This window comes from Salvelinus sp. IW2-2015, linkage group LG7 (genome assembly GCF_002910315.2).
Source record: "Salvelinus sp. IW2-2015 linkage group LG7, ASM291031v2, whole genome shotgun sequence".
NCBI lineage: Eukaryota > Metazoa > Chordata > Actinopteri > Salmoniformes > Salmonidae > Salvelinus > Salvelinus sp. IW2-2015.
In genome coordinates this window covers 5,545,212-5,573,023 of record NC_036847.1, presented here as the reverse complement: position 1 = coordinate 5,573,023, position 27,812 = coordinate 5,545,212, and the positions used below count along the sequence as shown (strand labels likewise).

Genomic DNA, 27,812 nt, shown 5'->3' with positions numbered 1-27,812 from the left:
ATAAACTGTAACTGTGTATTTGTGCAAAGAAGCTATGTGGTGAATGCCCGTGTCTGGGTTACACTGGGAATGACCGTTCTATCGCCTTGGATGGGGAACAAAGACAGAATTGAATAGAGTCGTGATGCATGTGATAGATGCAGTATAATGTCAAATAGAACTGAGGGTAAAATGGTTATCTGTGAAAAGCAGTGAAGTAAGAGTGAGGAGTTAAAGAGCGAGGAGTTAAAGAGCTGTCTAAGTAATTACAGTGGACATAACGAGACATGGCTAAAGATGGATGAATGAAATGCCATGGGTGTATCTGGTGTAGGTTTGTCCTTGTGATTGTGTGTAAGGACGGGCCTGTGGCTGTCTGCACCAAAAACCTTTATTTCGCAGAGCTCCTCTCCTGAAAGTAGAGACCCATTTTTGATGTACACAGTAAATGAAAACTAGGGCACTGAAGTGAAAGTGTAATACTGTACAGTCCGTCTGTTGTGCAACACTAGGAAGGACCCCAAAACAATACAATTGTTTGTTTTCTTTAGCAAAAGAAAAAAAAATAATGTAGAAACAAGCAATGTTTTGCATTTGGATATTTGTTATTACCTTTTACCTTTAAGCTATAAATGAAATTTAAAAAAAAAAAGGTAAATAAACTCTCACCCTTCATGTTGTTCGCTAATGAAACAAAACCTGAACAAAACCTAATCGAAAAGAATTTAAGTTACAGCAATAGGCACACTATAAAGTGTACAATGTGGCAAGGTTCTTTGATTCTAATAAAATACTTTTTTAAATCCATAGACATTTCATATATTTATATTTTTTGGGTATATGGATCCAAAAATAGACATTTAAATCATAAAGGGGAGATGGGGGAGGGAAATTAAAAATCCAAAGCTACGAATGGTTGTTCCCCTTCCCTGGAGAGAGAGAGGGGGGGAAACTGGCCAATCTATACAGCGCAGTATAACACCCACTTTAGCTCGTTATACACGTACAGTCGTGATCAAGGCACAGGGATCTTCTTAAGGTAAATTTTCAATAAAGTTGTACAAAATAATACATTTTACAGTCTGTACAAGAATAATAGTTCAGCAGTAAAGTAAAGAGATACAGAGAGCCTGGGAAGGAGGAAGGAGGGGTAGGAAGGAGGTGTAGGGTAGGAGGGAGGGGGTGACGGGAGAGTGACCACATGAGTAAAGATTAGTGTCCCATTTATCGTTATCTTCCTCTTTTTTTAATTTCAGGATTTTTTTCTTTAAAAACATAACAAAGAGCATTGCCAGTAAAGTAACAGTGCATGGTATGTGGTGAAGTTAAGAGAGAGGACAGGGAGTGAAAGAGGCGAGAGAGAGTGTGTGAGAGCGCGCACAGGGCACAATGGCACAACAGTCTACACAGACAAACCGTGGAGACAGAAACAGGGCTGATCAGATTTCTCTTAACTTATATGGTGCTGTACTGTATATGGGCTTTGCACTCCGTTGAGTTCTGTGAACGTTGGCCTTTTTCCTTCCGCTGCTGTACCAACAAGGCAAAGTCATGTGACAATCCTGTGGGCGTCATGGTGTCCAAGCTCCACCAAATTCACATAAATATTCCCTTCCCCCAAGCACCGCTCACCATGATGCTTCTCTGGTTCATTGTCCGTCATTGAAATTGCTCCTGGTAGGTATCTTGGCTGTGATTCATTGAAAACACTGAGCCAGTCAATCTGTGGCTGCAGCCAGTAAGCAGCTAAGACTCGGGACTTGCTCAGTTCAGGACCAGTGACCATGCAGTCGAGTAAAAGCGTGTGGGGTTATTTTTCTGTATGCAAGCAGTTATGGGTAAATTGAGATTAAGTGTGCCTAAGAGTGTGTCTGTGTGTGTGTCAAAATTTGAACTGAGGTTGTGAAAGAAAGACGGTCCGGTGCCATGTCAGTGTGCGTACTCACGCGTGTGTGTGTGTGTGTGTGTGTGTGTGGTGAAATGGGTTCAAGTCTTGAGCACAGTGCTAAAATGCAGTGGAGTTCAGCTGATCTGACTTGGATGTATTCTGTGTTTTGCAGTATTTCAATACCAATTTCCTGGTTGCGCTGTAGCTCTCATGTCTAGTTTGACTTCAGGAGTCCCCAAGAGCACACAGAGTCAGGGCGACAGGGGTGGGTTCCAGGGAAGGGGGAGTGGGGGTCAGGGTGGGACCGGAGGTCGGGGTTCAGAGTCTGTTGCAGTCCCCTCCCATCACAAGAGCTCGTACTGCCGAAGGTGCATCCGCTGAATGATGTCCCGACAGTCGTTGAAGACCCGGCGGATGTTTTCCGTGTCCACGGCGCAGGTAAAATGGGGGTAACAATAGTGCCTGCCGTCTCCGCTGGCTGTGCTGATCCTCTGGAGAAAAAAAATGACGTAGTGAAGCACAATGAGACAAACATGCACTACCACCATCAGGACATCATCCATTTGACTCAATAACAAATCTAACACTTACTGCACGTTAGCCTTCCTGCTAACTTATTCAATACGAGTAAGAGAAAGTCATCTCATTTGTCATCTTTTGTTGCGATTAGATACTATTTTGTAATCAATACCATAAGATTCTACGTAACATTAGCAGGGGAGACATCGGAATGTCTGCACTTACCAGGAACTCATCTCGTATGAAGTACTTTGCCCTCGTGACGCGCGGGTCCTCCCCTGCTTCCGGTGTCGCTATAGAAGCGTGAGAGACTGATGATGAGTGTTATGATTGGATTCTAGTACACCATCACACATTGTCAGTGCCACAGTTCGCTATGGCGACTACTTATCAGCCACAGGAAAGAACATTCAGGAGCCACCTACTGTGGCTAAAATCAGAAGCAGTCTGTGTGTGTCTCACCATCATCCGGTGTGGTGTAGCGTGCAAACTCTGGGAAATACTCTTCGATTTTTGATTTCCCAGCCAACACCTTCTCCGCTAGCAGGTCCTGTTTGTTGAGGAATAGGATGACAGAAATGGTCCGTAGCCACCTAAAGAGACAAACACACAGAGATGCTGGGTAAATACACTGGCAGAAAGCAATCAGTGGTCCATTAGGGCTAGCAAATTAGATTTATGATGAGAGCATTTTAATAGAACAGAGGAATAGAATGAATCTTCATTGTTCGTGGATAGTGGGTGTCATGGGTTGTGTGCGTTTCTCTGTGTGTGTCAGTGGAGGCTCCTCAGAGGAGGAAGGGGAGGACCATCCTACTCAGTAAATTTCATAAGTAAAAAGGGAAAAGTTTTTTAAAAAGTTATCCTTTTTAGATAAAACTTTACTAAATATATTCACGTCGCCAAATAAATGATTAAAACACTGTTTTGCAATGAACGTCTACATTATCCCCAGAGGACAGCTATTTTCTGTCCTCCTCTGGGTACATTAACTTCAATACAAAACCTAGGAGGTTCATGGTTCTCACCCGCTTCCATAGACTTACACAGTAATTAGGACGACTTCGGGGGACGTACTTCAACCTATGAGCTCTATCAGCTGCAGTATGAACTGACATGTTGTTCATCCAATCAAAGGATCAGAAATGAATCTACAACTGAAAGCATAAGCTGCAGCTAGCTAAGACTGCAGTGCATAAAGTGCGGTGAGTAGTTGACTCAGAAAGACAGTTGTACAGTTAACAAATTAATTTTGTCATATTAAGGAGAAGCAGCAAAGAGAGCTAGCTAGCTATACTGCTTTGTATGTTCTTTTCTTCTTAGTTTACCTTTCTTTTAGTTCGAAAATGCATCTAATTTGGCCTAGTCAACAACCTGACAAACAGAGAGGAATGCTATTTATGTTAGCTGGCTGGCTAAGACTATCCAACACTGCAACTCCTTCAAGTCAAGGTAAGCGTTCGTTTTTACTAACTTATTGCCACTGGGGGCCCCGGTGTAACTACTAAACTGCTTGCTGTACATTGTACTGTGTGATTGTACACATGGATTGGATTGTGGGTATACTAACGCCTTAGTTCTAGTTTGTTGACTATAACATTAATACAGTGGTGAACCGTGACTATAGGACCTTCAGAGGGACCAAAAATCTTCCAATACGTTGCATCAAACAAAAATAAACACATTAACTTTCAAACTTTTCAGTGTATCTTGAAAAGGGTGTTGCTAACAAATTAGCAACAACACCCACCTTAAAGTTGAAAACAGCTGCTGCAGCCACTATCGTCTCACTACTACAACACAAGCTAGCTAATGTTACTAGTGTAAAAGGCTCTGCATGGTCAATCCGACATCTGAAGTGGCATTTACTGTGATCATGCAGCCTCCACAGACGTCAGGGCTTTGTGTTTATACAGAACGTACCGCCCCCACCTACTGTCAACCAATCATGTCAATGCGGAGCACTCCACATTGGTACAAAATGTGTACGATGGCGATGCGGTATGGAGCTTAATCTTGCCTCTACGTGCCTCCGGAGGCTCCACAACTGCATCACACCCTCCATACGAAGCCTCCGACCACATTTTCGGATCAAGCCTAAATTGGCTTTTAGCGTGGGGACACTACTGCTTGCGCCACTGATTACTTTATACTGTGCTCAGTAGTGACGTCAAAGATGTTATAACTAAACCAAGACAGACCACAGCCTGTCGTTTCCGATTGGAACAAATGAGTCAAAGTGGGGAAAACCAAACCAAGCGGGAGCTAGCGAGATCATTTTGGCGCGTTCTAGTATGTATTTGCATATTTCCGTCAGGGAACGCCTATTATGTGACGTGCAAATGTGCAATAACTCAATTCACATTTGCACTCCTAAACACCATTTTTAAAAACCTTTCGCAATCTGTTCATAACAGATTCTAGTTTTGGGAACAGAAAACCGTATTGAGATCAATTTTTTTATTTTTTATTATTATTATTATTTTAAAATCGATGACAATGTGCAGAATGTTGGCCAAAATCCATCTCGTTCCATCTTCTCCCACTACCATATTTGGTAGTGAGTGGAAACGCCAAGCGGATGCCGGTGAAATATCTGTCAACTTGTTCTATCTTTTTACGGGCCCACCCATTGCAAGTCAAAATATGATTGTTTAATTCCACTGTCACTACAAAATTCTGCTCCAATACAGTTGAATGGCACAGGCCTTCTGTCCTAGCCAATGGCTGGCTGAGCGAGCTAGATTTTTCTACCTAGAGACTACCAAAGAAAATCCTGATTAGATATATTTTTTAAATTGTATTTATTATTTTAAATGTAACCTTTATTTAACTAGGCAAGTCAGTTAAGAACAAATTCTTATTTACAATGACGGCCTACCCTGGCCAAACCCGGACGATGCTAGACCAATTGTACGCCGCCCTATGGGACTCCCAATCACAGCCGGATGTGATACAGACTGGATTCGAACCAAGGACTGTAGTGACGCACTGAGGTGCAGTGCCTTAGGACCGCTGCGCCACTCTTCACTACTAACCCTTCTCTTTCCAATACAAACTGAAGAGATTAAATCAGAAGATCATTAAAATTATTGTAAAGCTGAAATAGAAATACATGAAGTCCACAAAGCGAAGGGTAAAGGTGAGGAGAGCGCAAGATGCGAGAACAGAGAAGTTCCCTACTTTTTCGCTCTTCCACAACCAAAACGTGTTTACGTTCACTAACAGTCAATTACCGTGAGACTGGCATTCTTTTGCATGACAATAACCGGCGTTCAAAATCTCATGACCGCCACAGTCCTAGGAGGGACCTACCTGAATTTGTCCAACAGAAACTCTTGTTTAAGTGGACTAATGATTAACCCCCAAATTAGTTAGACGCAGGCAACAATATGCGAGGCCTTACTGAATGTGTCACTCGCTGTCTGTCACCTTGATTACTCCAATTTGTCTCTTGACCTGTGCACCTACGTTATAAACTTTCATTTGTAGGCTAGGTTGTAGCAACCTCATGATTGGTATAGGGAAAATGTGAGTATCATGTAGTAGCCTAAACCTGAGCTGCGTGAATGGAATATGAATGACAGTCATCCAATATGCTTTAATAGGGGAAAAAAGAAGCGCACCGAACGGCAACAACCGCCACTGGTGTGTGTGCGTGCATTTGTGTGTCACCTGTTGTTCCAAATGTTCTTGAATAGATTGAGAGCCTCCTGTAAACGGTTGGTCTGATTATCCTCCCGGATCACCATGTTGTAGCTGCTACTGGCCACCACGAAAATAATGGCTGTTACATCTGTGGGGAAGACAGAGGGAGGAAGGACACAGACAAAATGGTTTTGTAAACTGCAATCAATGACACAGTCAAAAGGCACTTAAGCTTTAAGCCTAAGCTCGAAACACACAGTCATAGCAGAAAAGCGATGGTAGGAAAATACAGGAAACCTTTAGAGGAACGAGGCTACAGACCAAGACCCTTCTAAGACTAAAAATGATCTATAAATGAGATCTGAATTGCGAGTTATTCTCTATTGGGTTGGCCAGATCAAATGGAAAAACAAATGTTACCATTAAAGCACTGGATCCATTTCCGACGTTCATCCCTTTGACCGCCAACATCAAACATGCTGTTGAAGAAATGGCAAAGTGAGACTAACACCACACACTACCACCTTGTGGCGTAGTGATGAATCACATGTTAGCTGCACTGCATGGACTCGTAAACGTCTGCAGGGCCGAGTTGGAGATTTCTCTTCCGAGTGTTGTACTAATAACCGAATGGGACGATAACCCGGGGTTATACTCACTGGAAATTTACTTTGTCCACCTGAAATCTGGTTTCGAAGATCCCAGAGGTGAGCACTCGGCATCTCAGTAGGTCCTGAGAGAGGACAAAAGAAAGACTAGAGTCATTCATCTGCTTTATATTTATCAATATCAATCAATATTATGAAAAGTTGATGATCGAGTACAGTGGGCACTATACAGGGAATAGGGTGTACTTATAATGGCGCCAGAGGGGATGGCTGCCATTTTTACAGGCTCTTAACCAACTGTGCTATTTTGTTTGTTTTTTCACATTGTTTTAACTTATTTTGTATATAATGTTGCTGCTACCGTCTCTTATGACAGAAAATAGATTCTGGACAGAACGGCGATTACTCACCTCAAAACTGGACGTAATTGTTTTATTTAATGAGTCATACGTTAAGGACATTGCTTTCCCGAAACCAGGCCAAGGTTCCCGTCATTCCCATGAAGAAAAGACGGAAATACAGGGGTCGTAGGTCGCGGTGACTTGTGAGAATTCGTCGGCGAGTGGGTAAACTGCCACTACCATGCATCCTATTGGCCAACGTGCAATCAATCCTTGATCTACAATCAAGACTATCCTACCAACGGTAGTGACTCGCTCAATACGGAAGTGGTCAGATGACACGGATGCTATGCTACAGGACTGTTTTGCTAGCACAGACTGGACTATGTTCCGGGATTCATCCAATGGCATTCAGGAGTATACCACGTCAGTCACTTGCATCAGCGACATCGTCCCCACAGTGACCGTATATACATATTCCAACCAGAAGCCATGGATTACAGGCAACATCTGTGGGACACTAATCTGGACGCTTATAAGAAATCTCGCTATAGCCTCAGATGAACCATCAAACAGGCAAAGTGTCAACACAGGACAAAAATTTGATCCTACTACTCCGGCTATGACGCTCGTCAGATGTGGCAGGGGTTGCAAACCCAGCCGCGAGCTGCCCAGTGACGCGAGCCTACCAGACGAGCTAACTGCCTTTTCTGCTCGCTTCTAGGCAAGCAACACTGAAGCATGCATGAGAGCAGCAGCTGTTTCGGACAACTGTGTGATCACGCTCTCTGTAGCTGATGTGAGCAAGACCTTTAAAACAGGTCAACATTCACAAGGCCAGACGGATTACCAGGACGTGTACTCAAAGCATGCGCGGACCAATTGGCAAGTGTCTTCACTGACATTTTCAACCTCTCCCTGACCGAGTCTGTAATACCGGCAGAATACCTTAGTGCCTGTGCCCAAGAAAGTGAAGGTAACCTGTCTAAAAGACTACCGCCCCATAGCACTTACGTCGGTAGACATGGAGTGCTTTGAAAGGCTGGTCATGGCTCACATTAACACCATCCTCCCGGAAACCCTAGACTCACTCCAATTCACCAACAGATTGCGCAATCTCAAACCACACTCCACACTGCCCTTTCCCACCTGGACAAAAGGAACACCTATGTGAGAATGCTGTTCATTGACTACAGCTCAGCGTTTAACACCATAGTGCCCACAAAGCTCATCACTAAGCTAAGGACCCTGGGACTAAACAACTCCCTCTGCAACTGGATCCTGGACTTCCTGACGGGCCACCCCCAGTTGGTAAGGGAAGGCAACAACACATCTGCCATGCTGATCCTCAACACTGGGGCCCTTCAGAGGTGGGTGCTTAGTCCCCTCCTGTACTCCCTGTTCACCCACGACTGCGTGGCCAAGCACAACTAACACCATCATTAAGTTTGATGACGACACAACAGTGGTAGGCCTGATCACCATGACAACGATGAGAAATTCGATAGGGAGGTGGTCAGAGACCTGGCAGTGTTGTGCTAGGACAACCTAGCACAACATGTGAGCAAGATAAAGGTGTGAGCAAGATAAAGGAGCTGTTCGTGGACTACAGGAAAAGGCGGGCCAAACAGTTTGAGAGTTTCAAATTCCTTGGTGTCCACCAACAAACTATCATGGTCCAAACACGCCAAGACAGTCATGAAGAGGGCAGGACAACACCTTTTCCCCTTCAGGAGACTGAGAAGATTTGGCATGGGTCCCCAGATCATCAAAAAGTTCTACAGCTGCACCACCGAGAGCATCCTGACCGGTATGGCAACTGCTCGGCATCCGACTGTAAGGTGCTACAGAGGGCAGTGCATAAGGCCCAGTACATCACTGGGGCCAAGCTTCCTGCCATCCAGGACCTATATACTAGACGGTGTCAGAGGAAGGCGAATTTTTTTTGTCAAAGACTCCAGTAACCCAAGTCATACTGTTCTCTCTGCTACCGCATGGCAAGCTGTACCGGAGTGCCAAGTCTAGGTCCAAAAGGCTCCTTAACAGCTTCTACCCCCAAGCCATAAGACTGCTAAACAATTAATCAAATGGCCACCCAGACTATTTACATTGACACCCCCTCCCTTTGTTTTTACACTGCTGCTACGCGCTGTTTATTATCTATGCATATGTACGGTATAGCTTCCGTCCCTCTCCTCACCCCAACCTGGGCTCGAACCAGGGACCCTCTGCACACATCAACCACAGTCACTCACGAAGCATCGTTACCCATCTCTCCACAAAAGCCGCGACTCTTGCAGAGCAAGAGGAACAACTACTTCTAGGTCTCAGAGCGAGTGACATCACCGATTGAAACACTATTAGCGCGCACCACCGCTAACTAGCTAGCCATTTCACATCGGCCACACAGTCACTTTACCCCTACCTTCATGTACAAATTGCCTCAAATAACCTGTACCCCCGCACATTGACTCGGTACCGGTACCCCCTGTATATAGCCTCGTTTTTTTTTTTTATTGTGTTACTTTTTATTATTATTTTTACTTTTGTTTATTTAGTAAATATTTTCTTAACTATTTCTTGAACTGCATTGTTGGTTAAGGGCTTGTAAGTAAGCATTTCACGGTAAGGTCTACACCGGTTGTATTCGGCACATTTGACAAATAAAATTAGATTTGAGATGTATCCCTCGGTCTCTGGTAAAGGCGACATTGAGACCACGGAAACTCACCTGATCAGTGGGAGTGTAGTCACTCTGCTTCACAATATCAATCTTGTCTAGAAAGCTGAGAAGAAAGAAACAGAGATTCAGAAGGATGAACAGGACAAAATGGCGGAATTCTCATCAACAGTTAGCAGGGGCAGTGAGTGAGCCTTATGGGAAGCTGTTCTGTGTGGGGACAGGTAGAAACCACTGAGCTCAATAGCATTGTATAGACCTGTGTTTCTCCAACTATCTTTGTGCTAGGGAGAGACTAACCTGCAGTAAGCCATCACTCCTTCCTCTTTGGAGGCCAATTGAGATACAAACTAGGACTTGAGAAGTAGGACTTGAGACAGCAATGCTGTATATAAAATTCAAGTTGCTTGGGAACAGGTTTTTGATGTCCCAATACCTTGGCATCTGGTCTATTATCTGATCAATAAAACAATTGACCCATCAATCCATTCGTTTTAATTGAAGCTATTATATAAAATACTTGCTACAAAAAGAATGCTCAATATATGGGGCAATGAAAAGTCAGCCTTGTGCCACGAGGAAACAATCAATAGAGCATCTTTTCTGGTACTGTCCATCGGTGGCTCGCTTTTGGAGTCAGGTCCAGGAATGGTTGTTATGTCATAATACCAGGATTCAGATGGATGTGAAAACTGTACTGTTAGGGGATCTGAAAAACCGTGACCAGTCAATGGGAAATATCATTATTATACTCTTGGATAAAGTATTTATTTTAGGGCAATATCAGTATAAATGTTACAAATAGCGAGGTTCAGGACCCTCGTAACACATCACAGTAAAATGGAGGGATGTATTGTAAAAGGAAATAGCAAAATGGCACTATACTGAGAAAGACGGGTTAATCTGTGGACATCTGTGTTGGAGGTAAGATCACAGTGAATGGTGGATTTCGCCGCTGTGGGCGAAAATCCAGCACTTGCAGAAAGAGTAAATTAGGAATATGTAGAATGATTTAACTACATGTACATTAAATATTGTTGTCCGTTAGTTAACTTGAAAGCTGATTATATCAGTGTCGGCTAAATGAGCAGCCAGTTATTAACATCCTAGGGACCAGTGTTGGTCCAGGTCAGGAACCAGGGGGTGGAGAGAAACACTAGCATACATTTGTAGAGACACTTACAGATTATATTGTTGCCAATGTTTCCAGTCCTGTAGTCATACTGACTTTGAAACGAATGTCCCATTCCAATACATACGTTAACAACTGATATTTCACTTGGGTTTAAACAGTACCTATAGAGTGGCTAATACAACTGAACGTCACAAACAGTGTGTGACAGACGAATGCTGGCCTGGTCTCACAAGCCTACTTAACACAGAGGAATGCCGAGCCTCTGGATAACCAGGAATGTGACATGGTGGGGTGGAATGGGGCAGGCCTAACTACAGGTGAGACATGGCAGGAATGAGTCGGCACTCACTGGGAGAGACCTAGAACCTAGAGGGCTAGAACTAGGCAATATATCGAATTCATTTTAATGTACGTTTTGGCGCGACAATCCAAATGCCTGTATCGCAAGAATTGAGATTTTGTTCTTTTTTCGTTTTTAATAGCATTTATGTCCGCTTGTACTCATGTGGTATTTTTTGGTCTCGTCCCCTTCGCTCCTCTGTGCACCTTCCCATTTACACCAGCGATCTTAATATGACGAGATGCACGTCTCCACCCTAACAATGGGAGTCCGAAAGGCAGAGGCGACAAACTTATGTCCAAAATAAGCTCATAGAAAATCATTCGCCTTATTTAAGACTTTTTGCGAGAGTGAAACCTCTCGCTTCCCCTCTTCCTCTATGGTTTACACACACACCAAACCAAGTCCCTCCCCCCCTTCCTTTGCCTCTCACGCCATCAAATTGAAGAGATCACATATTCCTCTCTGACAAGCGTTTTCTGGTTTCAACGGGCTATTTGTATTTCAGGTTTGGTCCAACAGAATCGGTTATAGACACCAAAACACATTGAGACATTATTTTACCGTAATAGAGGATAAGTTAACTTTTCAAACTACCCTTTTAAAGTCTCAACTACTCAAATTGTACACAGAGCAGACACTACTAAAACGAGAGTATCAATGAACATTGATTCTGGAAAATTAATGCTCAGTTTGTAGCGCGCGGCATTGGTGTACTGCTAGAAGTATTTTAGCCAAATACTGGTATACTAGCTGTCTAGTCTGTTTTATAAATATGCAATAAGCATAAAACACAATTATATAAGGAATTGACAACTCGTTCTCATTCTGAGAAATAAGGTAGGCCAATTGATTTCAACATCTGAACAAAGTGGACAGGCTAACGTTCATAATAATTGTGTGTTCATAATTCAACCTTGTTCGCTAGCACATATAGCCGAATTGGCTAAACTTGAAATATAAAGATTAGCTGGCTAATCACTAGCTCGGGGGCTTGAGAGATTGTTGATGAGACTTGTTTTAATTTTCTATAGCCCTAATGCCTGCTACAAAAAGTGAATCATTACTAGTGAATGTGCATTATGCATGGTTCTAGTTAAATGTATTTTCTTTTTAAAGGGCATTTTCATATACAGACTTGAAAGCCAGATCAGTGATTATTGCACAAAAAAAAACATGTTATATTATTTCGATAAACTAATTACATTAGTGGGTCTTGTAGTTGTGGAAGGCTTATAACTTCAAACCCTGAATTCAATAGATTATTGCTGACTGTTTGAAATGTAGTGTATTTTACCTTTAAAATTGTACAACAATGCTTATTTAGAGAAAACATTTTAAATCTAGATACTGTATATATTGTGGATCACCCATAAATGTAAAAAATAAAAAATATATTTTTAGGCCATATCACCTAGCTCTAACTAGGACAAACACACAGAGAGATTGTGTGAGTGTGTGTACGTGCACATTTACCATTCTTTGTTATGGCCACAAAGATGGCGAGAGATAACTATGCAGACTCCAGAAGATTAACTCTTAATCTTTTTCCTTTCCTGCTCGTTATAGAATAATATTGTAAAAGCTGTAAGCTCTCCTTCCACAAAGGTTCACACTCACAAACCTGACCTAGCCCACCGGCCTGAAACCAAAAGACAAACACAGAGAGAAAGTAGTCTGACATTACAGAGCAGATTCTAAAATAGCTCCCTGGCCTCCAGCATGGTTGCCATAGAGACAGAACCACAGGCTCTATAAATAGACTATCAGCTCAAAATCTTGTGTGACTAGAGTAGCCAGGGAGAGAAAGAAAAGGGAAGAGAACGAGAGAGGGGAAAAAAAGAGTGAGTGAGAGAAAGAGGGACTGGGAGAGAGGAAGCGGGAGAGTGAGTGAAAGAAAGAGCAGGAGAGAGAGGAGGAGAGTGAATGAGTGAAAGATAGAGAGAGCAGGAGAGTGAGGTAGTGAGAGAGTGAGCGGGAGAGAGGGAGGGACCAAAACTGGACTGGACCATCTGAACCACCTGAAGGGGTTGTCCTAGACTGTTAAGTAACACAATCAAATACCCATCACGGTTTCTTCAAGCATTGGCACATGTATATTTTATACAATCAGCTCAAAATCAAACACCACTAGGGATGCACTGATTACATTTTTGGCCGATACCGATATTTTCCTTGCCAAAAAACCCAATAACGATATTAAAAATTTGAGCGGCCTTTCATATACGTTCTAGTACAGTTAAATAGTTGAAACACACACACACCAAATAGTTATTTTTGGTCAGTGTGTGTGCATTTACGTATGTCCCCATTACCAGTAAAACATAATCAAAACCTATTTCTTTCACTTACTTGCTGTGCTGTTTCGCTGTTCATTTGTTCAGTCGTTTCATTCTCAAAGAGGATTTCATCGTACATGTCAAGCAGTGAAGTTTCAGTTCTGTCTGTGGCCTCTTCTGTTGTGGGTCCTCTTCATCGGTGCGCACTGTGTCCGTTTCCATCTTGTCTAGCTGTGTCTAACATTTCACGTAAACCCTGTTTCTTGTCTGCATCGAAGTAGCGGTCCTTGTACCTAGCATCGAGCATGGTGGCGACACAGTAAAGAGGCTCAGAGAGAATGCCACCGAATCACATGTTCACAGCCTCTAGCAGAGTACTTCTGCAAGTTTTAAACCCACGGTCTGTTTCGAAGGTTTTGTAGAGCAGGTGTCTCTTTGCCATGACAGAGGGTATCACGTCTGCTGCAGACACAGTTGATGAGCTTATTTCTCGAGTCAGTTGTTCGAATGGAGCTTAGGAGTGTGATCATGTTCTCAAATGCCATTGAGATGGCTGGGCAGCAGCGGTATGAGAACCAGCACATTATTGAGCATGCAATGCGGCTTCTCTCAGTACGAAATCCTCGTCGACCCACTGTGCTGTCAGACTCAGCATGCTCATGGGGCTGACATCGCTGGTCCAAATGTCAGCCGTGAAGCTAATAGCAGTGACGCCCATAGCAAGTAGTTAATGGATGTGCATTTCAACAATACTGTGTAACTCCGGTAGGGCAACATCTGAAAAATAGCTCCTACTTGGTAGTGTGTACTGGGGCTTGAGGTGCTCGACCAGTCGGCGAAGCCAACATCATCCACGACAGAAACGGTTGATTGTCAAGGCAATGAATACCATTATTTTGGCGTTGATGGATTTCGCCTTTGAGTTGTCCCGCTGAAATGTTAAACTCTTTCAAAATTACTGCTCGACTTTAACTTGTTTAGTTGTTGGTGTGCGCTTCGTTTTTTTCTGCTATTGTTCCAAGTAGCCACTGAACGTCTGGGGGTGATGCACTTTCAAATTAGGTTTTGTGGTATCGAAAGATCACTTTCTCCCCTCTGGAAATAATAGCAGCACAAATGTTGCATATGGCCTTTTTGTTATCTTCCTTTGAAACTTCAAAATAGATCCACACAGCAGACGTTGTGGACTAGGTTAGGAATTGTGTTGCACGTGTAGCTCTGTATTTTTTTCGTGGCGTCATTACGTCATCTACCTACGTTATATAGGTATGCACGGCAGCTTTGACATCGGTTTTGCACATCGGCGTTAAACTAGACATCGGGCCGATGCCGATGTTAGCATTATCAGCTAATATTGGGTGGTTCCGATATACTTAAAGATATACCGTGCATCCCTAAACACCACCATAACAAATTTAACTCTGAGGCTCCAGTCACTGTGGTTAAGTGGTGTACTCCCCCCACCCCCCCCCAACACCTGGTGGTGGGCTGGTGAAATCTCGCTTACCCCTTCTTATGACTCAGAACCTGCCATTTTTTGGTCCCTGTCGCTGCAAATATCCTACATCACAGATGCGGAGATGGAGCCACACAACAGTTGAGAGAGAAAGCGTGAAGGAGAGGAAAAGAAAGAGAAGAAGAGAACGTGTGTGAGAGCGTGCGAGCGAGTACGAGGGAGCGCGTGGAGCGAGAGAGTACCAGGGAGAGTGGCAGAGAGAGACACATAGCCAGAGAGTGGTGGCATTGTTGATGCAGACAGCTCTGGGGATGTCATACTGTGGTGTGTGTGCACTGAGACGCAATGAGGAGCTGCAGAGTAACTTCCATGACAGAGCTCCACTATCACACAGCACTTCCTGGGTCCTTTTACACAGACCCTCAGCCACAGCAATAGGAACACAAAGAACATTAGGGGCCATTTTTCAGGCAGAACCCTTTGCCCATTATGTTGCCAGGTGTCACAGAAAATCAGAACAGTCTCTCAAGGAAATTGCTTTGTACAATAAAGTTTAGATGAAATTGAATACGTTTCAAAGATTGGGTAGTGCGCTATACGTGCCCCTAATCTTTGGCCTAGACTGTTTATGTTCAACAACACAGGCCTGTATAAGGGCACTGGAGCTACTAAAGACTGCTGATCCTCTCTTGGCGTGTGGTGCAGTGCATACTTACTACTGCGCACAGTCGATCAGCTGGTACTCATTGGATCTCTCAAAACACACCCTCACGCCCTCGTCTTGCCAGAGAGTCTTCGCATTTTCATAAAACTCCTGAAAGAGAGATATAAAAAGGGAGAAAGAGTATGTGAGAGGAAGAGAGAGACGGGATCAATTGAATTGAAGCAGGTCAAAAAAGAGGACCCTGTCCATCCATGCTGTGTTTGAGGGCACTGCGATGTGCGGCATCTTTTGTTGACACCACATGCTGTGTGCTTTGTGCTTGGCTAGAGCGTGTGTACATGTAGAAAAGGTAAATAGGGGTGGGAAGAATTACATTCCAATGGGGCAGCACACCTATTAGGAATCTGGCATTTATTGACAGGAGAACAGGTTCTGTGGCCAGTGAGGGTAACGGCCAAGGGGAGCTTCAATATAGGAAAAACCAAGTGACATTAGTCAGGCCGTTGAAATTACAGATTGTGCCTTAAAGTAAAAACAAGGCATGTTTTTCAACATTTCCTTCAACGAGGAGAAAGTAAGATTGCGTATGGTCGACAGGCTTGGGAGGGTCACTTAACGCATCTTTGGCAGGTATCACAGACATAACCCTAAATAATCAAGTCAAAATCCCATATAATATTGAATGAAACCTATTTCATTACTTTGACTCGGCAAACAAAAGTGGTGCAGGTGTAAACAGGGGAGTCAACTCATATCTAATGGCTAATCTGTTACATCCTTGTTTGATATCTTTTGCATAAAGTGGGAATGTCCACATAGCTTATCAAGGACCAGAGTGACCCGCCCATTAAACAACATTTAGAGGGCCAAAAAGCACATGGAAAGTTAGATAGTCTCAAATCTCCCTTCATCCTCCTCCATTTGGACCATGAAGGTAAACAGGAAACGGTGTCATGTATAAAATAAATGCTTCTGGACAACTGGACTTTTGTGGAACAATTGAGCCACACACACACACATAACATTTAAGTTTCGCTGCCCAATATATTTGTCCCACTTTTTGTCTGGCTTGGGTTACCTGAAATCCCTGCATCCACTCCATAAAAAGAGCACTCATTATGTGTCGTAGTAACAGAGTCCTCCTTTATCATCAGTCATGCGCTTAAGAGAAAAATAACTCCTCTGGTAACTCCTTATTGCATTACAGCAGCCAAACCAGAATCCTTTGGGGCTACGACTCAGTGCTATATTGTTTGCCTCCGCCCACCGGCTTGCAGTGTTCGGGAAGCTACTCTGAAAATACAGTTTACCAAGTTGCCAATTACTTTACTCTGGAAGAAGTGAAGCTACACTAAGGATACCCTTAAAAAACAGTTTAATTAACTAAAGTTCATTTGAAAAAGTAGTCCACTACATTCAAACTACTTATCATATCTAAATGTCATAGACTACAAATTGCAAGAATAGATCACTCTGGAGTCAGAAGATGTGATTTAGCTTATTACACAGAAAATGTATGTTTTAAGTGAGAATTAGGCAGGTCTAATGGCAAAAAAGGAAATATTTGCCAACTACACCTAGATTTCCTTTATTTTATCATTTCCATTTCATCCTTTGGGATGGCCTTTCTCAAATACACAAATGTTGTTTTTGCAACAAAACAAATATCACAGGGAGCTTGATCTTCCTTTAACTCTTTTTTTGAAGCAAAGGGACAATTGTCAAGTTGAGGTTTATCAGAAGGCAATGGCTACGTTTCCATGGCTGGTTGCTTTTACCTGGTTTCTAAAACGACAATCTATAACATCGCACGTGCTATGCAAAAACCTTGCACAATTTGTGGCTAAATGGGAATCTCACTAGCGTTCCAACTCTATGGTCAACACTTCTACAGTATCTTCATGTAGCGAGAGACATGGGAAAGGAAGTTCCCTGGTAGCTTTGCATTTGAGAAAACTGACATTTTATTGGCGTTTAGACAACCTATAAGACTTCTCCCATTATCAGTCGAGAAATCAGCAGTCCGAAAATAAATCCCATACCACAACAAAGACGACATCTTAAAACACAAAATTAACTTGAAGTGAATAGCCCAGACAGTAGATAACTGTACAAACTACCCCCGCTTCTACCCCTAGAAACGCCCACATCTAAAGGTCTTCTCCTTTTCCTCATCCTTTCTTTTTTTCTACATGTACTCTGAGATCAGGTGACCAGTAGAACCGGTTTCCTCTCCGCCCTGGAGGGTGCCAGAGAGGAGGGAGGGAGAGAGTTACACTGTCTGACCTTAGCTCCTGATGGAGGGGAGTTGGGGGACTCTAAATCACAGAGATCCAAACATCAGAGCAAGGCAGCAGACAATCACATCGCCTTCACATGTGGCCCTACACACCCAAACTCAGAGATGTTATGGCAGGTGTGCTAGGCTCAGAAGAAAGAGAAAGCAATCTTCAATGACTGTCTGTGGTGCAATGGTAGGGATGCAACCATTCAACTGTAACAGATCACTTTGTATCAGCCGAAGACTCTCAAGTGGACCTAAATTAACACGTAACAACAACAAAATATATGCAAAGCATTAACCTATCGGTTGTTTTCATTTTGATGAGTGACAACATGTTGTCGTCTGTCCTAGGAGTAAGTAAAACTCACTGTGGTGCACACTATTCAATCAAAAACATTAACAAGGTTCCTGTGATCAATGTGTAACAAAGTTCCCAAAGCATCGATAAACCCATTAGAAATGCAATTCAATGGACTATGTGTTTGACTTATCCAGAAACCTGCTACTTGCTTCCAGCGAAGTCCTACCAGAAAGCACTCTGTTGTTCAGGTGTGGGTCCCAGTGTGCCTCTGACACATGGGTCCCAGAGAGATATTTAGGGGCGTTAAAAGGCACAATCAGTGTCAAGCAGTGGTACTCAGAGACCTCCAGGCCTTCCCTCAGGGCAGTCCATTAGTTAACAGGCATCCCATAGAGGCCCTACCTGCTAATTACTACTGTACTGTACCACATCCCACAGAGCTACCAGTACCATGAGGCTGGCACCTACAACAGGGACTGCTGGATGGGCCTTCCTAAGGGAACATGAACAGCATGTACAGTGCCTTTAGAATGTATTCACATCCCTAGACCCCCCCGCCCCCCCCCACCCATTTTGTTGTGTTACAGCCTGAATTTAAAAATGTATTAAATTTAGATTTTTGGTTACTGGCCTTCACACAATACTCCATAATGTCAAAGTGGAGTTACGCTTTTCGAAATGTTTACACAAATCCAATTATCTGTACGGCAACCTCAGTCGAGCAGTGAATTTCAAACACAGATTCAACCACAAAGACCAGGGAGGTTTTCCAATGCCTATTGGTAGATGGGTAAAAAAATAAAAAAGCAGACATTGTATATCCCTTTAAGCATGAAGTCACTAATTACACTTTGGATGGTGTATCATTACACCCAGTCACTACAAAGATACAGTCGTCCTTCCTAACAATGTTGCCGGAGAGGAAGGAAATTGTTCAGGGATTTCACCATGAGGCCAATGGTGACTTTAAAACAGTTACAGAGTGGTTGTGTTGGAGAAAACTAAGGATGGATCAAGAACATAGTTACTCCACAATAGTAACCTAATTGACAGAGTGAAAAGAAGGAAGCCTGTACAGAATAAAAATAAAAACATGCAAAACATGCATCCTGTTTGCAACAAGGCACTAAAGTAATACTGCTAAACGTGGCAAAGCAAATGCACTTTTTGACCTGAATACAGTTATGTTTGGGGCAAATCCAATTAATTACCGAGTACCACTCTCCCAATTTTCAAGCATAGTGGTGGCCGCATCATGTTATGGGTATGCTTGTAATCATTAAGGATTCTGGACTTTTTCGGGAAATAAAAAAGAAACGGAATGGAGTCAAGCATAGGCAAAATCCTAGAGGAAAACCTGGTTCAGTCTGCCTTCCACCAGACAATGGGAGATTAATTTACCTGTCAGCAGGACAGTAACCTAAAACACAATGCCAAATCTACACTGGAGTTGCTTACCAAGAAGACAGTGAACGTTCCTGAGTGGCCGAGTTGGTTTTTAAATATACTTGAAGATCTATAGCAAGACCTGAAAATGGTTGTCTAGCAATGATCAACAACCAATTTGACAGAGCTTGAAGAATGATTTAAATAATAAACGGGCAAATGTTCCACAATCCAGGTGTGGGAAGCTCTTGAGAGAATGCCAAGAGTGTGCAAAGCTGTCATCAAGGCAAAGGGTGGCTACTTTGAAGAATCTCAAATCTCAAATATATTTAACACTTTTTTGGTTACTACATGATTCCATATGTGTTATTTCATAGTTTTGATGTCTTGACTATTATTCTACAATGTAGAAAATAGTAAAAATAAAGAAAAACCCTGGAATGAGTAGGTGTGTCCAAACTTTTGACTGGTACTGTATGTGCACATGCACGGTACACACACACAAGAAAATAATGTGCTTACTCACAGACGTGTATACACTGTACATTCATGAAAAGACAATGACAATCTATAATGTTCTGTGTGTGGGTGGTAGAAACATTGTCATACTCACAGATGTGAATTCATAGTCCTTCTGACTGACTAAATTGAGGACATATTCGATCCGGTATTGGTTGTGTGGACTGGCGAGCTGAACGGGAGGCGTCAGTGTACTCATAGCCGCTACAATGGTCTAAAGAACGACACACACACACACACACACACACACACACAATCAACACAGATCGAGTGACAACACAGGATTGTCTTGGGGTATCTTATATTCAATAATCATTGATAAAATATTGATGATTCATGCTTAGCTGTTTAGATTTGTATTTATTCTACCTACCCACAGTGACATGAAAGCTTCAAACCAAAAACTTACCTCAATAGCTTCTTTAATATTATTCTTGATGTCGTGAATCTTCTGCTTCTTCTCCCTGCGAAAAAACCCCAAAGCTCAATCTTCCATGTTTTAAATTACAATATCATTTTGTCATACAATGTTGATACAGCAAAACCAAAAACGTATGTAGATAATAGTCTAGAAACATTTGACGCATGCACTACACCTCACTATCATCCCTTCTGAACCTGCCATTACTCATGACTGACACACACATCTTCAACTATGTGAAACTCATATACTTAAAAACAGGACTCCAATGAAAATACTCGACCTGCCACGATAGCTATAAATGATCCGATGTCAAACATGACCCAAACTGTAAGAGTGGTATCTGAGCTGCAACAACAGCCCATTACTAGACTGCTTCAATGTACGACTAAATTGTAAAACAACCGCTTTGCTGAGCAGCACCCATCGCAGACTGTGCACTACCACTGATATGTAGTTTACATCAAAAACACAAAACAGCATTCAAGGAGTAAGAGAGGGAATGTGAAAGAGGTACACCGACAGATAGAGAGGGATAGAAAGGGAGCGAGAGAAGGGAGAGAAAAGTCGAGAGAATAGGTAACAGCCAGCAGGAGGGCCTGTATTCCACACAGACATCCCCCTAACCCAATAAACAAGAGTGTTAAATTGAGAAGGCCTTGTTTACATTTTCAACATGATGGTCATTCAAAATCACATGCTATTACAAAGTAGCATGTGCTCGCTTATATGTGCGTGTGGAGAGAGAATAGGCAATAACTTGAAGTAGAAAGCATGTGTTAGTGTATACATCCGTGTCTATCTTTATCAAAGAATGTACTAAAGAAGACAAAAAACAAAATATATTTGGTCCAGTGTTTCACAAATGGATGAGCCATCCTGCTATTAGGCCTAGAACCGTATCAATGAAAGTTACTGAATGCAAAAACATCATAATCCAGGAATCTACCAAACACATCCAGGAATTCCTTGTAGAGCATCTTTTCCTCCAGGACTGACGAGGAAGCATTGCTCAAGAAGTCAGACACACCGCCCTGCATTTTATCCATTGCAAATACCATAGAAATACAATCCATACGTTTAAGTTATATACAGTACAGCTAACTTAACACAGACACAACCAACTAATCAATACATGTTTGAAATGTCTAGGAGAGGGGTGTCAAACCTATTTTGCCTGGGGTGGGGCCGCATTCAGTCTTCAATGAGGTCCAGAGGGCCACACTGAAAATTAGTTTAGTTTCGGTGAGCTTTAGTTTCGGTGATTATTAGCAGCTCGACAGTCAAGAAACGGTAATAATGTAGGTCCATTATCATTTCTACACAGTTTCGATTTGGTTTTAGTCATTTAACAGTATATTGATTTGGTTTTATCATTATTAAAATGTTTTAGTCAAACTACCCCGGGCCGTATGTTTGACACCCTTGATCTAGGATGTGACCAAGCGATGATCTGAGCACACACACACACACACACCACAGCAGTTGTAAGTGTTATGGAGTCACGAGATGGGTCACACGATGCTGGGTGCCTTAGGTGCTGATTTGCTCATTTAACCCAAGCCACTCACCACACCAGAGTCTGAACCGTCAAACCTAACCCCACAAACTGGCAACTAAAACCCAAACCACCAACGCACAGAGGCTGTGTCTAGACTTGACAGTTAATGACGTTTTTGTATTCTGATCATGGAGTTCTGATCATAGAATTCCGAACACGTCGTGTGTCTTCACCTACATTTAAATGTGTCCACATTGTGCCCGGATTTCATTTTCCAGCGTTATATTCAAATGCCAGTATGCATTCTGCAAACAGTGGAAAAGGCTAAATATAACACAACAACTACTTGATGGCAGTAGTTAACTACTGTAGCTAACTACAGTAGCTAACTAGCAAGCTAACATCTTTAGCTAACCAGCAAGACAGCTAGCAAAGCTAAAGGGATTGCAAAGGGGTTAGCGTAACTAATATTAGCTATTTGGCTAGCATTCATGAAGCCAGCAAACACATTCCTCACACGCTAGGTGCCTCTCGCTAACAAAACAAGTTTTCTTGAGACTTGTGGGCGGAGTGCTGATGATGTCACCCATTGTTTGCACTTTTGGTAGCCTGATTGCATCCAGACTGAGGAGAAATATACACACAATGATAACGAGGTGGTCAGACGGACCTGAACACAATTAGACAAAAATGCGACTTTTGTCTTTTCAATGCGACCATCGTATTCTGATTGGGCACTTACATGGGACTTCTGCGGAGGCATAGACCCTCACCCATCTCCACATTTAGGCCTAAACCCCCAACCAACCTACTCACCTGGGCTTAAACCTCTACCAACCAATGCACTAGGGCCTTAAAGCACCAGTCACCAACCAGGGCTTGAACCCCGCAGAGTTTGTTCCAAAGGAAGGTTGACTTCTCGTCTCTCCATTAGCTTTTCATTTTTGGAAGTCCATGCAATCGGACTGATCATTCTTGAACCGCAATCTAATATTTCCGTCAACACTTTTAAAAATAGCATAAGTACGAGACACCTAGACAGTAAGTAATAGTGGCAATTGAAGCACTAATCTTCAAACTGAGGGAACTGTAACTACCCTCCCTTCATGTGCTCTTGCACAGGTGCATCTAGTGTGTGTATTATACAATTCAGGTATTGAAAGACCAATACATGAAAGATGCATAAGGGTCAAGTTGGTGTTTTGAATGTTTGTTTTCATTCTGGGTTCCTCTGTGATTTTCCCCCAATCCCCCTGGCCGTCTCAAACCCTGACCTTTATTCGCAGTTGAGGAACGTAGTCTGGTGAAGAAAACGATACTTACTCCGCGTTGAAGCCATTCACATGTAGGATTCGCATCTGCTTCACTATGGTGCTTTTCCCTGACTCACCAGCCCCTGTGTAGAGGTATACAGTGAAAGAGCGAACAAGAGATGGGGAACGAGAGAGAGAACGAGAGAGGTGGTTAGACACATTTCAGAAAGTACAGTACATTGCCCTACCCTGACAGCCAACCGAGGATGGCCAATTTGGAATGTCACGCAACAAAAAAAAATGTAAAGAGAGACATGTTGAAAGTGATAGTTCAGCATTTTAAAATCTGTGAAATAAACATGATCAGAAAAGTTCTAATTGAAATGGGTTATTATGCCACTTGACTGAGGTCTCACACAGCAGCAACAGAGGCCAGGAGCTGGAAAAAGTTGGCCTTAACCTCTGGTCAGATATAGCTGTATTCTCCAGTTGGTTAAGGTCGGGATTTAAGTTGGATAAACTAATGTGGTTAGGGTCAACTTCTACCTTTGAGCGTGATTCCACCTGTGTCTGAGGCAAACAACTTGAAATTAGTGGGATGTTAGGTGAATCCACACATGCAGTATAAATAGCAATAAATGTGTGAAATATTAACCTGTTGAAATCTAATAATACAATAGTATTAACAGCTTCACTTATAACCAGGGGTGTACCGCTAACACAAAGTAAGGCGTAAAACCTCTATCAAGTCTGATAGATTATTTTAGATTGGCTAGTCTAGGTTAGTGAACTTTCCCCACGTGAGAATAACTAAAGAAGTTCTTTATCACAGATCCTCTCTAATGCCTATGGGGCTGACCTGAACTGGACTGGCTCTGATATTGTCTGTTAACACTGTCCTTACCAGCACGGTTCCAGTGGTAGTTGCATAACCATCTAGTCCATTACAGCTCGACTTGACCCTATAGTGTGAATCAAGCATAAAAGGTGCCGACCATACTCTAAATTTCAAATAGATTTATGACTAATATTTTTATCCCCCATAGCAGTGATATCAAATGGTAAGAGCTTTATCATGATTGGTTAAGGGTCGGATGTCTATCGCCACCGTCTGACAAAATTCAAACTCACAAATAGGCCAACATCTGAAAACTTGATCATGGTACAACAAAACATTGTCATATCATAGAAAAGTGCAGAGCACAGTGCTATATAAAGCAGCATTGTAGAAGTCATGGTTAAATGAGAGTTCTGTTCTGCTTACTTTAGTTGCCACAACTTCCTCTCCAACGGAAATACTGGTATAGCGTTCAATACACTCGGTCTCAGGCATTTTCTAATCAAATATCCTTTAGAGAGGACATTTTGACTGTTTTCACGTGATAACAGTACCGTGAGTAGAGAAGTGTCAGTGGTAGAAGTGCTCAAAGACTGAGTTCACTGTGCATTATTTCACACATAGGCCCACCTCGAAATACACAGGCCTGTGGATTTGAAAGTTTTCAAGCAGCTAGTAGTTCTGAGAGCACACCCACAACCCACATGTAGAGGCTCGACACCCATGTTTCATATAGATTAGGAGGGAGCTGTTACAATCACACAGGCCTACGACACAATGTATCAAATGTGAAAGAAACAAATGTTGCAATAAGTAGGCTTCAATAATGGTTAGAGGATCAAGTCTAACTGCATCTTTTGATACACCACGTCAGCTTGAAACATCATGCCAGCAACCATGTCACATTGAAAAAGTACAATTACTATGTTGTGTAGCAGGAAGGCCTACAGAGAAAACAAAATCCTATATCACATAAAATGTAAGATTAGAAACAATGTCGCCATTGAGGCCTTGCCTGCAACACATCAGATTCCATTCACATTTACCTAAAAGTAGTAGCCTGTGAGTTGCTCTATATAGCTGTTTGTCCTTCTGAAGCTGTTTCTCTATCTTTTTGTTGGCTTCTCTTTGTACCTTCTCCTCATTTCGCTGATCTTCAGTCTTACTGTTGCCCAAACAACCCATCTTCCCGCAAGAAAGTGGGTCCAGGGGAAGGTGAAGAAGAAAAATAACTACTCTAGATCTCTCGGTTGACCGACGGAATTGAGAACAATATTAACGACATGTATACAGTCTGTTGTTTAATGTTACGTCGAACTAACGTCTGTTTTAAAACGTTGTCCTATTGCGGTTGTAAGTATGTGTATATAATGCGTATTTTCAATTGATATTGCTGTCAAAGAGGGCAGGATACTGTTGATGACGACACCCAGGCCGTCCTCTCAGTTTGGTCAATTCTATTAGGCTTTTCCTTCTTCACATACAGCGTTTATATGCCGATATAGATGACCATCCACAGGTTTAAAGGTTGACTGAGGGTTTTGCCTCTTTCACATTCAATTGAAGAGAGGATAAATAGCCTATTTTCATCTCACGAACGGCACGGGTCTCACGTCTCACTGTTGCCTGTGACAGAGACCGAAAATCGGCATAGCACAAAAACTCGACTGTAAAATTTGACCCGGATCTTTTTAACACGGGTTAGAATAAACATCTCTTTGGGAAAAGGCGTATTTCCTGCGGCCTTTCTACGCGCAGAGACTGGAGACTGGAGAAAAAAATATATATTTACACTTAACGAACTACATGTGTAATATTTTCCTTGCTTCCGTCTTCATTTAACTCATTTTTATATCCATAATATGATCCTCGATCTAAACGGTGAGTCCGGTTCAGTTTAGATCCCCAAAATAATTCAATTTTCGTGATTTTCCCCCGTTTCTGTGATGGCTGTTCCTTGCTGGTTTTTCTCAATCCAAAGGCCCTTCGCTGTCTTTTCTTTTGTTGCTGAAATTTGTATCCCTCCTCACATCACCAAGGCTCCTAATAGCGCTCTGATAGCCCCCAATACATTCTTAAATGGGTTCTGAATCTTCTAAACATGACGAAAACACGAAAATCCTTCGAATTGTCCCGTTTCTTGCAGGTATAGCCCGCTGTCAGTCTCCGTTTTATATCCTTCTGAACTCGAATGGTAGGTACTCGGTAGAGTTTACATGTGCATATACATTCATAAATATAACGCGTGTTGTACTAACACATTCCACTATGAAGACAGTTCCCTCCTGGACTGGTCGTGGAAGATTAAACACGGGTATAAGCAATTCTTGAAGGTATAATTTTTCCCTTTCTCTTCGGGAACAGTATATGAGATAGACAGCGCTGAAGAGATGGGGTGGGGCAAACAGCGCTCAGTGAACCCTGGGAAGGACCAGCGCTTCATCACATGACTCCACAGAACGTCAGCATGGCGAAATTCTGCAGAGAAAACGGCGCCCTCTTCAAAGAAAGAACAGATTGTGACCCAAGATCCTTAACACGGGGCAACTGGAGTCACTCTCTTTCTATTTTTGGATGTTTGAACGCGCACTATATTAGGCTACCCCATTGATTATAAAATACATGTTTCCAGTAGTTTATTATTATTCCCACTTGACCACGAAAGCAGGTTTGTTTATGCTCCTAAAACCTAGGACTATATGAGGTTGGTAGGCCTTGTCATTTTTGCACTGAGTAGACAGGGGTGTTTTTTCAATTGCAGATTATAATCCTAATTTATTCTATATTACTGGGCTGGAAATGAAATGGAATGCCCTGGAAACCTGATAACTTCCTTGTCTTCATCTGTACACCCAGGGGTTACATATAGGCTGACCAGATGGATGGAGTTCTGCCACTTCAGGATGGAACTATCGAATTAGTATTCTGAATTCTAATCCCAATTTTATTCTAATCCCAACTGTATACTCTGATTGAGTATGGCGTAGGCTACATTTGGGATTGAACATGTGTCCAATTTGGGGGACATTCTTACCCGCATGACAAAGCCTTTCACTGACACCCCCTGGTCACATTCTAAAACTTGATCATGTCAGATCTCCAAATCTGAGTATGACTCATGCTTTCTATTATGAACTAATTTACTGGGCTGTATTTGGAGATCCAAATAGTCTCTTGGGTGTGTCACTGTCATTGTTTGAATTGCTTTATTCAATGTCTTCCTGGAATTCCATTTGGGCAGTTCTCTGTATATAGACTGTCATCAAATAGTTCCCTCCGTATTGACTCAGAATCTCAGTATAAATAGTTTCATCATCCCCAGTGGTTTGAAAGTTATTTGAATCAGAGATGCTCTAGTAGTATGTTCTTGATGTAATGGTGTTCACATTCATCAACATCTCATGACTTCTATGCCATGGTCACCTTGCGTTGTGATAATGTGTTGCCTAGAGATCTGTAATGGCTTTAGCCTCTGTTGCTGTCACATCTTCTCAGCACTAGATGGCAGCAATAACTTGGTTGTAAACAAGGTACTACCATTCACATCCTTACTAGCTTTCACGCTTTATTGTACAAGTACAGTTTCAGTATATGGTAAAAGTCCATAAACACACCCTATTCTATCCTTACTCCAGTGATTCATGATGTAATGTGCAAATTCATTTGTCAGAGAGTTTATGGAAGACTTGACTAGATATCTTGAATTGGGTTGAGAAAGACTGTTTATCGTTTAATATTGTACACTTGTTTATATTAAATTCACCACATTTTG

The 27,812-nt window shown here is 42.4% G+C and overlaps 1 protein-coding gene and 1 long non-coding RNA gene across 4 annotated transcripts; one reads left to right on the top strand and one right to left on the bottom strand.

The window, feature by feature from the left end:
- Positions 1 to 352: 352 nt before the first annotated feature.
- On the bottom strand, positions 353 to 26,429 carry LOC111966254 (guanine nucleotide-binding protein G(s) subunit alpha). Of its 3 annotated transcripts, none has more exons than XM_023990743.2 (12): positions 25,087 to 26,429; positions 23,273 to 23,345; positions 20,437 to 20,491; positions 20,122 to 20,241; positions 15,590 to 15,687; positions 9,715 to 9,769; positions 6,694 to 6,767; positions 6,455 to 6,513; positions 6,062 to 6,182; positions 2,849 to 2,979; positions 2,612 to 2,697; positions 353 to 2,358 (listed from the first exon to the last, which is right to left on the bottom strand). In XM_023990743.2, the coding sequence occupies exons 1-12, from the start codon at positions 25,223 to 25,225 to the stop codon at positions 2,212 to 2,214; spliced, it is 1,158 nt and encodes a 385-aa protein (XP_023846511.1). In that variant the 5' UTR covers positions 25,226 to 26,429; the 3' UTR covers positions 353 to 2,211. The 3 variants fall into 3 exon arrangements, with proteins under 3 accessions (XP_023846511.1, XP_023846513.1, XP_023846512.1); XM_023990745.2 differs by having other exon boundaries at positions 25,175 to 26,428; XM_023990744.2 differs by having other exon boundaries at positions 2,612 to 2,679; positions 25,087 to 26,425.
- On the top strand, positions 26,149 to 27,812 carry LOC111966257 (uncharacterized). Its single transcript, XR_002877633.2, has 2 exons — positions 26,149 to 26,234; positions 26,405 to 27,812. It is a non-coding gene; the product is annotated as an uncharacterized lncRNA (long non-coding RNA).